The sequence below is a fragment of the Hoplias malabaricus genome, chromosome 3 (assembly GCF_029633855.1).
Source record: "Hoplias malabaricus isolate fHopMal1 chromosome 3, fHopMal1.hap1, whole genome shotgun sequence".
Classification (NCBI taxonomy): Eukaryota; Metazoa; Chordata; class Actinopteri; order Characiformes; family Erythrinidae; genus Hoplias; species Hoplias malabaricus.
This window is the reverse complement of record NC_089802.1, coordinates 47,979,701-47,993,223: the sequence shown is the minus strand read 5'-3', so window position 1 is coordinate 47,993,223 and position 13,523 is coordinate 47,979,701. Positions and strand designations below refer to the sequence as shown.

The following is a 13,523-nucleotide window of genomic DNA, read 5'->3' as shown; positions in this document are numbered from 1 at the left end:
ACATTCCAAAAAACACGTGTTGGTACTCAAAGAGTATCTGTGAGTGTGTGAGTGAATGTGTGTGTCGCCCTGAGAAAGACTGGAGCCCCCTCCAGGGTGTGTTCCCGCCTTGCGCCCAGTGATTCCAGGCAGGCTCTGGACCCACCAAGACCCTGAACTGGATACGTGGTTACAGACAATGAATGAATGAATGATTAACTACCACTACCACAAATACTGCTACAAGTGTTAATACTACTAACTTTGTCGGTACAATTACTATTGCTTATACTAATGCTGATTACCCTCTTAATTTCCTCAATAATCAATAATGTGAATAAACGATTACAGTGCTGGGGAGTAACTGTGTTAACCCCCACCCCATCCCCGATTCATTTCCCACCCACTGCATCTCTCCTCTCCATCTCCACTGCCCCTGCAGCTCGCTCTCTCTCACTGTCCAGTTCCACTTCCGCCTGGAGAAGAATTATTCGTCTCTCTGCGTGTTTAATCTAACTATTCGGCTGCGTGTGAGGTAAACACGGCGAATCAGGGAGTCACATGGCTCCGCGGTGATCGCTTCCTGCCTCTCGTCACTCCGCCTCTCTATCTCTCTCCCTCTCTCTCCTCTGGCACCTCAGTCTCCGCGCTCGCGCTCGGCGCCACTGGATGCCCGCGATGATCAGCAAGGTGAAGAACGCCATGTCCTCGCTGGTGGGCGGCATTCTTCCTCACGGCCACCATCACCACCATCATCACCACCACCATCACCACCACCCGCAGGCGGCGCAGGAGCAGGCGGACGCGCTGCCGCCTCGCTTCCCCTACGGCCGTCCGGACTTCCTTGAGCTGACCGCGGAGCTGCTGCAGTACTCGAGCGAGCACGGCTCCCGCCCCGTCATCACCCCACGGAGAGACAGCGTGCTGCCCTGGAGGACCGGATATGCCGAGTGAGTCTCTGCCCATTTAACCAGACACTAGGGTTTTATACTCTGTGTACACAGCTGCCTTAAGGCCAGATACTACAGGTGAACAGGGACCCAGCTCAAGAAAATACTCCCTCACTCACTCATGTTTAGCAGGTGCCAATTGCACGTTAACAGATGTTCATGTTTCATAAAAGCACCACTCAGCACTAATGACAGTGCTGTTGTTTAAAAATATTGCATTTCTTGTAGCATTGGCATTAGAAGAATAATTTTCTATTAAACTGGTAGCGTTGGGAAGCTGGTAACACTGCCATCGTCCATGCAGCTCAATATAGGGTTCAGTGTCCAGCTGGGGCAGGAATAAAATTGTAAGTCACCTAAGATATGCTGTATATTACAAAATGTTTCCACTTAATTTAGCTGTCCAAACATAAATTTAACTATGAGCAATGTATAAAACACTTATATTAAAAAATAAGCTGCTTATTATTATTATCTTGTCCTAAATCAAAAACAGCTTTAGCACATCATACCAGAATGAGAGCTTATTCATAATTTATGTGACATTTTATTGGTGCAATGTAAATTGACATTTTAGGATGTCTATTCTGGGAAAGAATATCATGCTGTCGGAAGCCCAGCACAGTGTCATTTGTGGAACATTTTGTTAAACGTGAGTGAGTTAGAAGCCAGTTACATGTAATGTTTTGCTAGTGTGGGTGTAGCCAAAAAAGGCATTTATTATAATAATAATAAATATTGCATTATTTTGCAGTTGTGGATAGGGAAGTTAGACACAATTGTACACCTCAAACTTTAAAATAATGAGTTTTGCTATTATTACATTTTTGTTATGTAGATATTGCTGTTAAAAAGAACAGATATTATAGGTGCAATGTATTCGAAGAAATATTCGGAAAAAGATTGACTTCACCAAATATCTACCAGTTGTGAAAAATCTTTTGCAAGGGTTTGTTGCTCATTTGCTGCTGCTATTGCTGCTGCTGCATGGCACAGTGAGCCAAGGGCATGTGTGCAGCAGCCTAGAGCTTCATTTCCTCCGCTTTGTGTCACAGTGACGTGGGCTGCAGTCCACAGAATGGTAGCGTCAGAATGGACGTATAAAGCTCAGCGAGCTCGATCTTGGCGAGGTCTGAGGTTCCTTACGTCTGTGCTGAAGAGTCTGCGTAATATTGTGTCTCTATGCTTGATGCCTTTTGTTCTCTTGCCCAGCATCATTGTGCCCATTCACACACACATACACAAAAACGGTGTGATTAATCGAATCTGGTCACATGGTTTCCAGTGTGTGAGCTACACCAGTCCAACAGCAAGACCAAAAACAAGCTCATCTGCAGCCATTCATAGTGAGGGATGAATGAGCCCACCACCTGTTACAAAGACATTCATTTTCTCTAGAGATTAAAGGCTCTCCCTGACCCCCCACTACCCCACCTCCCAAACACTGAAACAGGGATTAAATACATGTAGATTACCGATTAGCCCACATTTTGCACATGGATATACATTTGCATTGACATGCTTTAATGGGATTACAGTAAATAAATGACTATTCAGATGCTGTACCTTCTTCTATTCCTCCATCAGTGCAATCTGTTATTTCTGAAAATGCTCCCTGTGCTCTATAAACAGACAATGCCACCATCTTGGAATTGCACATCCTTTACACCATATTCCATCATCATGCTGTTGTTTTTTATTTTTGTTGTCAGGTTTTTTTTTTTGTGGTCTATGGTGACACATACACATTTTAAATATTTTGTAGTCTCCTCTAATCCTCTTAAAAGAAAATGGTACTGATTGTTCAACATATCTAAATATTTACATAGTAAATATTATATAGATAATGAACTCGTTATAGGTTATAGATAGTGAATTCAGCTGCATTTAGCTGCACATTGGGGACAAAGCTTTGATCTCCAAAGAAAAGCATGAAATTAAATGACACACTGCAAACTACAGCACATGAGCCTAGGTCACGGTGGTCAATACCAAATTTGGGTTAGAAGGGTATGAATTAAGTTGTGGAGCAGTGAGCTGTGCTTTCTGGAATATTGTCACTCCATTTAATTCCACAACTAATCATCAAATATCTATACCTGACCTTTCTAAGGTTCTCATCACTGATTGCCATCAGATCCACACAAATATGTTCCAACAGCCTTCTAAATGTTCTAATCACTCATACCTGCCTGTCACCTCTCTGTGCAATAACTTATGTGTATTGATTGTACTGGCGTGGGTTCACTGCAGTCACATCATACAGGTGGATGCTGCACATTGATGGTTGAGGTGAAATATCAGTGGAATTCCCCCTTAATGTTGATTCAGGATAAACATGCATAAGAGATAACACTGCTGAGTCTTAAATCGGGATGAGATTTTCTGTTCCAGTCCATAGGGACCCCTGCAACTCCACAGTTTTTGTGCCGCTCCAGCTCCCATCCAACCTGAGCCAGGGGTTCAGAGCTGTGGAACTGTTCTTACCTGACTTGGGTGACTGGAGTGAAAGAGAAAATGCAAAGGGATCAGGGTTGCTTGAGGACTTGGCTGAAAAACTGTCATCTACAAATCTCAAGCATTTCTTCTCTCTCCCTATACACATTTATCTTATGATAAAATCGTGCCCTTCTCAATATAATGAGAAGAATTACACATAAATGTCTTGACATCTGATGCCATCAGGTGAATTCTGATAGTCCATAGAGGGACCATGAAACAGATTCAGCAAGGGTAGCTCTTGCTCAGCTCATGGTTAATGCAGAAAAATAAAGAAATAATAAAAGCACGAGAGAGAGAAGATGAGAACACAGACTCTGAGTAACACTGAAAACATCCCACTTAGCCTCCGGTTATTTCATCCATTTTTAAACATAGCATAAGCAGTGAGTGGTTCTGAGCTTGGGGAGGTCAGCATGATGACAACACCGGAAAGTGACTCAATCTGTTAAGTGTTGGATAAAACTGCTTATATTATGTTATATTTCAGCTGAATTTTGGGTGAAAAATGAGTATTAATAATTATTAAAGGTGTACCCGGAATAGCAGACATTCAGAAACATACTGAGATTAGGAATGTCCACTGCTCTTCAAATATCTACAATAAAAAGCTCCCCAGACTAAAAAAAGAGACATGTATCAACTATTGTTTAAAGTATGATTAGGCATCCATTGGTATTATCAGTGTTAATAGTGAGAGCATAGATTCAGACATATGGAGATGTCCGTCTATTGAGAGTGCTTCATGTCCAAGCAGAACACAAGACTGATACACTCACCTTCCAGGATGACTGTAGGGTATCTGTATGTGAACAGTAGGTGAAATGTTGAAACAGTCACTCTGGATTAGAGTGGATTAGAATGGACAAGAACTCAAAGGACTGGTGTAATCTTCACCTGACAGGACTGGCATATCATTACTTACAAAAGGGGTGTTCATAGGAGTCATTTTTCAGCATTTCTCTTCACCTGTTCAGTATGAAAAGTAAGCGCAATGGAAAAGAAATAAAAAATATGACAACATTTAAAATGAATTTGATCCATCAGCGAGCATATACATGTGCAGTAACTATATAACAAAGATTATCCCACTGGGGATAACCCAAATATCATTAAAATGATCTTTTACACTGCTATGTAATTACTTAATTACTTCATCCCCAGATTCAACCAACCACAGATTAAAAAATGTAAAAAATAAAATAAAAATAACAGAAATCTTCAAAAAGCAAAGTTAAATGTTGCAGTGGGACAAGCAGGACACTGAATCTACATAAATGAACTAATTTGGAGGCATACTCTGCTTGTAGCCTCCCATCATTTCCTAGATCATCCGTCTCCCACCAGCACTTATTGTTTAAGCCTTATTAGACTAGTGTCTCATTCGGGTGCTTGTGTCTGTATTGAATACATAAAAAACTTTTTCCCTAAACTGTACAGCATAAATATTTACACAACACTTACAGTTTATTAGATATTATCAATCATCTAGGTACAGACTGTATGTAAATACAAAGCCACTTTTGGACTTGAGCAGCCTTGGATTTTTTGGCAACCTCTGGGGACCCTGAACCAATCTCATGTTAATTCTGAGAGATGACTGTACTATAAAACTCAGTATGAAGTACTAAGCCTAATCACCTGACATCACAGACAGAGATTCAGGATTCAGACCAGTGTTTAGATAAAAAAAAAATTATTCAGCTCCCAGAAATGCTTCTGCTCTCACTGTGAGCTTCCCTTTTTGAGTTCAGGAAAGTTTACACCTTAAACATTAAAAGTTTCTAAAGTAGGTTTCAAAACTGGTTGATGGTAGAAGAGCACATTTCCTTATTTCTGTTGTCATGTCTCCACACTTCTTGTAATCTAACTGGTTTACAATTTCATTGATTTCATGACTGATAAAATACTGTTGCTCATGCAAAGCTTTTATCTACATGTTATAGCTTCCTAGCCTCCCTCTGTATGTTCATCACCCTTCTCTATAACGACTTATAGCTGCATCAGAAGGCCCCTTTGTCAGGCTCTCTGTATATTCATTGAGGCAGATAGATTTATTTGCCAACAGTTCCTTCCTTTTACACTCAGTATACCTTTAATAGTGATGTCAGTTATGCAACAGAGGTGATTCAGAAGAAGTTCTACTTATTTTAATTGCAGATTGCTAACCTGGATATGTTTAGTATGTTTGTTTCTTTAGCAACCGAAATAATACAAGTAATACAGTTAATACAAGTCTATGACACCCAGAATCTTTTCGTTATCTGTGAGGTAAATGAGGCTCATAGCTCCACTGCGAAAGTATTTACAAACTCATAACGTGTCGATGTTCACTGACATTTGTGTAAATGTTTGCTTTTCTAAGGTATGAAGAGACAAAATGGAGAAGACCATTAAAACAACACAAGGAATTTTAGTCAATATTTCAGATATATTTCTTGGTACTGAATTAAACAGACCTAATTATGTTTTGATTGCAATGAAATATGAGATCAGTTTGCATCCTTTAACTCCAGATGATGTTAATTATAGGTTGAGAATAGTAACCAATTACATAGCATGAAAACTGTGATGACTTTTGTGAACTCTTGAGCTCAGGATGAAATTACTGGGAGCTCTGCAGTGTTTACTGTATTTACAAGAGCTTTTGGAGCAGTAAGGAACTAGGACATAGTTCACCTTGGGTTTTTCAAGTAAGAGTAGTACTCTTCTCTGAGGTGTTCTCTGCTTCATCTGCTCCATATTTGAATGCTTTGTTGTGCATAGTTCACCTTTGACATTGAGCATATTTCACGTTTTTGTACCTTTTACAGTTAGTATTTAAAGAAATCTGATAAAAGAGCCTCACAATATTACGCCCTTCATAGTCACTCCAGGAATGAAGATCGTTTGCAAGTTTTACCACAGTCAGAGCTGTGTAATCCAGTTGTACTGCTGACCCACAGGCTTCTCTGACCTGTGAAAGGTGGTTTAAATAGAACAGAAGCTATGTTGTTTTCAAATATTTGTAGATAACCCTTACAATCACTGAATTCATCTACCGTAGCTGGGGCAACTGCATATAAATGTAAAAGTTCATCAGGCATTGGGTTTTATCTGGAAATATAGTACATTTGAATTCAGTCAAACAGTGCATGTTTTGCAGCTTGAAATATTGAGCTCAGCTCGGCCTTGACCTCAGAGATCAACTTTTATAGAGTCTATGGCCTAAGTTTTTGTTTTTATATTCCATAATTCAAGTTTAGCCAGCAGCTTGCATCTGCCAAGAAGACTAGACAAGGAAGCAGATGAATGCTATATTGGCACTTGATGTATTGATGGAGTCTAAAGGCAGGCATGGCTGAGAGGAGCTCGGAAATGGCTTCTAAAAATGGAGCAAACTAGCTGACGGAGGCGTGAAGACTGAAGCTGGGTGAGAGAACACACCACCTGGTATGTGGTGTTAAAAGGGAAAGACTTCATTTGAATTAAGAACACTGCATTTGAATATGGTGCATCCTGCTGGTATACTTACAGTATTATGTATAATTACATCATCTCATTTCCAATCTAATAACTATTAAGAACACACTATTCATGTTTTTTTTAAAAGAGTTTTCTGATAAGATTAGATAGATGGTCCATGTGCATAATGAAGAGGACATTTAAAGGAAAACATGTTTTACAGAGGGTTTTCTAAAATCCCAAAAATGTTATTAGACAGAGAAGATAGGAGTCGCAACAACAGTGCAAGATCGTGTAGACCTCCGCGTTAGGTTTTAAAAAATCAATAGTTGATTCTGAATATTCTTCCACTGTGAGAAGAAGACTACACAGTATGAGTCTGAAAGGATGTGGATCCAGGAAGAAGCCGATACTGAGAAAAGGATATGCACCAAAAAATGTAAAAGATGTTCTTGTTCTCAGAATAAAGGGATGCTTACAGACCCCAGACATAAATTATGTTTTTTGATTCATTCATCTTCAGTACTTGGTCTTGGTGTTTTGGGAGCAAACCCTAAATTACTGGGTGCAAGGCAGCATCATACCCTGGACATGCTGTCAGTCACAGGGCAGCATTCACTCAACCAGTCCTCAAAACATTTCCAAAATGTAAAGTTTATTTGGATCATGAGAAACATTCTAAGACTGCAGAGTCTTTTCAAAAAACAGAAAACAAGTCTCCTGTAAAATTTTATTCAGTGTGATTAATGTTTATTGTGCTTATACAAACAGTGTTTTTTAAAGTATGATTATACACTTTTTTGCCTCTGTTGCATGATAAAAAAAAATCATTTATTCATTATCTGTAATCGCTTATCCAGTTCAGGGTCGCGGTGTGTCCAGAGCCTACCTGGAATCATTGGGCGTAAGGCGAGAACACACCCTGGAGGGGGCGCCAATCCTTCACAGGGTAACACACACACACACACACATTCACTCACACCTACGGACACTTTTGATTCGCCAATCCACCTACCAACACTTGTTTTTGGACTGTGGGAGGAACCCGACCACCCCGGAGGAAACCCACACAGACACAGGGAGAACACACCAAACTCCTCACAGCGGGAATCAAACTCACAACCTCCAGGTCCCTGGAGCTGTGTGACTGCGACACTGCCTGCTGTGCCATTTCTGTGTTATTTTCAGCTAAATATACCCTGATAGCAATGAGTATTTGGTTCAAATATGGCACCTTTGGCCTTGAATGACGATACTGAGTCAGGGTGAGTCCCACAGGTCCCCCTTATGAGCGGATTATCAATTGTTTTTTGGACCAAATCCATATTTGGCTCACACAACATGTGCCGAAACCCAAGGCTGGCTCATGACATTTGGCCCAGTACCAACATGAGACAGATTTGACTCAAATGTGTCTGCTATCTGGGTATGCTTCCTGAAAAATAAATAAATTGTACTTAAGCAGTTAGTCTTTACTGGAAATGAAAGTGATGATGGGTGAACTATGACTTTCACACAGTACTGTATGTTCTCATATGTGCAATACATCACAAGGTTCAGATTAGAAGCTGAAAAGAATGTGATGGGCTGTAGAATGATGGCACATTTCAAGCACCAGCCATACTGTATTAATGGAGCACTTACTGTATGTCCAGCAGAGAGTGAGATCATTGATCTGAAATATGATACGTTCATTAGCAGGCTGCCGTCTAATTCAGAGGGCCTCACTGCCCCTCTCTCTTGCACGCTGTATTCTGTCTGCTTGGATTTCTGGCACAGATCTGTGGCCAGAAGAACCAAGGAAGACCCATGATGCCACTGAGGATCCAGTGTTGTCTACAAATCCTTTGATGCCATGCCTTTAGGAAGGCTGCCCACAGTGCAATTCACATAAAAGGAGGTTCATTTCATAGTCACAAAAAGGATGTCATGAATATAAATGATATGGCCAAAAGCACATATAGGAGATATGTGTTTAGCTATTGCTTTTGTTTTCCTCATTTAATGAAATGGACTGCCATTCCTTTGAATGTCTTTGGGAACCAATTTCATAAAGAGAAGTGAAGTGAAGTACTGAAAGAGATGCTGAAGGGTCTGGAGTGTAATGAAAGCTGTAGCTGGGGACTAATTGTTGATGTTTGTTTTGTGACATACATGTGTTTGCAGGACAGGACAAATCCAAATTAATTAATATGGTTTATTTTTTTTAATATTCTTGAGATTGAGGTGGGTCTGGAGTCTACCCGGAATCACTAGGCTCAAGGCAGGAACACACAGTTGATAGGGTGCCAGTTTAACATAGCTCCCAAATGGACTCATATGCTCACACCTATGGACACTTTGTGAATTGCAAATCCAACTACCAACATGAGCTTTAGGATTGCGGGAAGAAATCAGATCATTCAGAAGAAACCCATGCATACACAGCGAGAACTGTTCTCGTAGTCCCCCAAGGCAAGACTTGTGGCATTAAAACTAAATGTTGCTCTTCTGTGCTGCCCTATAAAATTAGTCAAGATCCAATTGGAATAAACTAAGCATCTTTAGACAGTGGAGGGAATGGGATGGAAAAGTGCCTTTGCAAAAGTAAAATCACACCCATAAAGTGTTAAATTTTAGGAGATTCTCTATGATTTCTGTATATGTATATATAAACATATATAAAAGTATATATAGAAGTCTATCAGGGGGTGGTTGTTTTTTGGGCATAATGGTCATGGCTCTTTCTCAAACAATAAGAAAATTATCTGTCAGCTAACCTTGTCATTTCTTATGCAAGTGGATTGTGTATATGTTATCTCTTCAGAAATACCTACTGAATGTATGTTGTGGTGGCATGTATATCTTGACAGCTTCACAAAGTTATACCTGTTTAACTAGCCATTATATTGCATTTGCATGTCTTAAAAGTTGATTGCAGTGTCATTTAAGAAAGGAAGCCCGTGTTGTGTTCCTTTTGGATTGACATTTCATAGGGGGATGCTTGAAGTCATTACATTAAGAATTTGGCCTTGTGGTGGTTAGATGTTCTAAGGCTTTATTTATATTTCTGTAGGAGTGTTTTGGTCCTGACCGAGGTAGCACAGAATGTCTAGTGGAATGACTCATTTTCTGCCTGTGAGTCATTTTGAATCAGTTGATTTCTGTGTCAGGTCTTACCACACATCCTTTACACAAATGCTTCACAACACTTCAAACACAAAGCCAAACAGTCTGCATTCACTGCACAGACGAAAGTTGATAAATTAGACCTGAAACTTGAACATGAAAACAAAACAAACAAAAAAAAAGACAATGGTGTGGAAATGGAAACCCCAAGCTGCAGAAAATAGTATTAGTTATAAAAAAAATAAAAAGACTTCTTGTGACTTCTGAAGAGGAACTTGTGGGGAGTACTTCCTGTTTTGAGGGGAGCTAGCATATGTCTGTAAAAGCCTGGCCTCCAAACAGCTTTTAACAGTAAGAAAGTATCAAATAATATTTTGGAAAGTGATTATTATTTTTGAAATTATATATGAAACCTTTCTCTTTCTGGAAATAAAGAGCCAGATTGCTTTGTAGTCCATGAATCAGTTTATGCTTGTTAGAGTGGATCCCTCATGTGGTGGCCATGTTTAATACAGGTTTATTACAGAAGCTCATATAATGTCTGAGTATAATGGCTGCTTAAATAGGGGAAAAATAATTTTATATATATTGGAGAAAATGACCAATAGGTCTGTTCATTTATGAAGTGTTTTGTCAGGAAACATTTCTAATTATTTACTTTCATTTCTGTCCTTTGGAGCCATATAAATAGAGTAAATGAAGTGTTATGAAATTACGTACCACAAAGTGCATAGTATAGGCTTACTCTCAATGATTGAAGCCTTGGCTGAAGCTCAGTCAATCCCAGTGTGCAAAGATGGTAATTCCTCTGTGTCATCTGGCCTACTGTTTCATAGCCATGTTCTTCGATGCCAACTAACCACTTTCAACTGATTATAAAGTAGAGGGCTTTCTGTAATCCAGCTTTTAGTGGTGGCTTTTGGTTCCCTTCATATTAAAACAGCAGCCTTTCCATCAGAGAACCAAAGTTGGCGTGGTTATTTTGTTATGGTGAAATCATTGCAAAATGCTTACTTCTTTGATTGTCAGCTAAACTATAATTAGAGGATTTGAACAATTTGTGTAATTGATATACCTCATTGTATTGCACAAAAGATGAATGACGTCTGAGAACTCTCATTCTCCTCGCAGACTGTAGTCATAAATGGTCATGTCTTTGAGATCAGGTTCTCTATTCTCATATGGGTTTTATTACTAGCATTAAGTAAAAATACTTTCACTTTCCAGTTGACAGCAAAAAATTACATTTACTCACCTCAGTGAGTAATGGAGTTCAGTTGAAGATCAGCTTAGACATTACTGTCTAAAGCTTATTCCTATGGTTTTGCACAGGAATTAAAGTACTAATGTAGACTATATGCCCAAATACTTTAGATATCCCTCATAATTACTGAATTACTTGAAGAGCTGTGAAGCTGTGAACTGTAAAATACTCACTCGGCTCCTTCCTCAAGATACCCCAGTACGATTAAAACTTGCTATGCCTGCTCTGCAACTCACCCAGACCAAGATAAATTTGCTGTGCATGCTCTGTTAGCATCTCAACACACTGTGCCGCTTTGCATGCCTGAACAATTACATCTTCATATGTTTATTCTGTGAGCTTCCCCAAAGCTATTAAAACTTTCTGTGCATGCTGCGTGAGCTTCCCAGGAGAGATTAATGCCTCCTCAACCCACATCATGAAATTCCGCAGGGCAAACAATTTTTTAAAATGAATAAATCTTGCTGTGCCCACTCCATGAGCTATGCTTTGGCAGTTTAATCTCCCTGTGCCCACTCTGTGAGCTACCCCAGGGTCAATTAATACTCACTCACCCCTTTCTGCAAGCTGACCCATTGCAATAAATACTTCCTCTGCCCACTCCAGAAGCTAATCCTGGTGTGATTAAATTTCACTAAGTAAGTAAACCCGTAATTCTCCTAAACCACACACTGGGGCTTCTGTAGTTGATCTGAAGGTCACCATATCCACTACCAAGTGGCAACTACACTAGTGTAAACAATTAAGCTGTGGATGAAGGAATGAATGAAAATGAACTTATAGCTGCTGAAGCACCATTCAGCCATTACCATCAAGTACCACCTACACAAATGTTTATGTGGGCAAATTCAAACAAATGTTCATAGCAATGTTTCAGCATATAACAAAAAGCATTCCCAATAGAGAGAGAAACAAGACTCCCTAAGAAAGAGAACAAAGAGAACAAACTCCCTATTAATTTAAAAATTCTGCAATTACAGCAGTGTGCAGCACATTTTGGACCCTCTCTAAAATGTAAAATTATATAAGGTGACTTGGAGCACTTGACAAAGCTTGGAATTTTGCAAGTAAGCAGATTTACTTTAAGGAAAAATGGGCTAAGGAAGTATATGTAGGTTTTCAAAATGCAAAATCCTAATGAGCAATCATTCAGCCCTGTGTTGTTTGTTACTGCAATAGCAGAGGCCTTTGAACAATAATAACTCAACTCAACTGCACCCCGTACAGGGCATATGTATGTTAGAGTCTTTGTTAGTCAACTGAGAGCTTGTCCCTGGAGGAGCCCTGGCCCACATTCAGGAATTCTTCACAGAGTCTTTAACAAGGTTGCATAAGGATAGCTTCCGAATGTACAATCCAGTCAGTGTAATAATTACAGATAAAAATGACATGAAGAGTGTGACTTCACTGAAGAATTCTCTCTCTCTCTCTCTCTCTCTCTCTCTCTCAGGGTTATAAATGCAGGGAAGAGTATGCTGAATGAGGATCAGGCCTCATGTGAGGTGCTGTATATTAAGAAGCTCAGTGGTAAACAGCAGCGTGCCTCCATGCTATTAGATGACACTGGGGTGAGTTTTACACACACACACACACACATTCAAACAAACATAAAGCCACAGACAGTTTCAGTACCATTGTTAAACTACCGGTTAACCCTTACACGATTGTTTTGAAAACCGGTCATACTTAACACAGATCCTTAGCAACTCAGCAATTATGAAACACAGTTTTGTTACAGATCATCTTCAAACTACCAAAATAAAAGCTCCCCAGCATTGGGCTTTGGTGCAGTGAAACTGTGTTCTCTGATGCAGCCCTATCCAATACCTTTGGGAAAAGTTGAACATCATTATCTGTTTTTATTTTCATTAGTAGAAGTTGGCTATCAGGTTATGTGTTTCAGAGCCTTCACTTATCTTTTAAAGTCTGTAGGCTTTGCTACTTCATATGCTTATCTTTCAAAATCTTGTATCTGTGGGCTTTGCTGCTTCCTATATTATAGCGCTTGTCAGCAAAACAAACATTATCCACTGCATGAGAACTGGTAAATTAACCTTAACTGGTTAATACCTTATGCAGCTTGAGTCTGTTGCACAGACTCTGTTCTCAACAACAGAAACTCAGGTCCAGATTCAAGTTTCCGGTACAGCTTCCTCATTTCAATTCACACATTTCAAGAATGTGATTTTGGTTTATGTAACATATAACGAGTTAGGACAATTATTAACTAGAAATATCATACAGGCCTCTGTAATGAACACATATTTGATGAGTTGCTT

At 39.6% G+C, this 13,523-nt stretch overlaps 1 protein-coding gene across 2 annotated transcripts in view; it reads left to right on the top strand.

Moving 5' to 3' along the window:
- ppm1j (protein phosphatase, Mg2+/Mn2+ dependent, 1J) overlaps positions 1–13,523 on the top strand; it is a 30,983-nt gene that overhangs the window by 8,715 nt on the left and 8,745 nt on the right. Inside the window, exons 1-2 of one of the 2 annotated variants that reach the window (XM_066663759.1) lie at positions 471–929; positions 12,695–12,812. In XM_066663759.1, the coding sequence (XP_066519856.1) occupies positions 649–929; positions 12,695–12,812 (399 nt within the window). In that variant the 5' untranslated portion in view covers positions 471–648. Of the gene's footprint in view, positions 1–470; positions 930–12,694; positions 12,813–13,523 lie in introns of those variants that run through there. The other variant, XM_066663760.1, reaches the window with a different exon arrangement.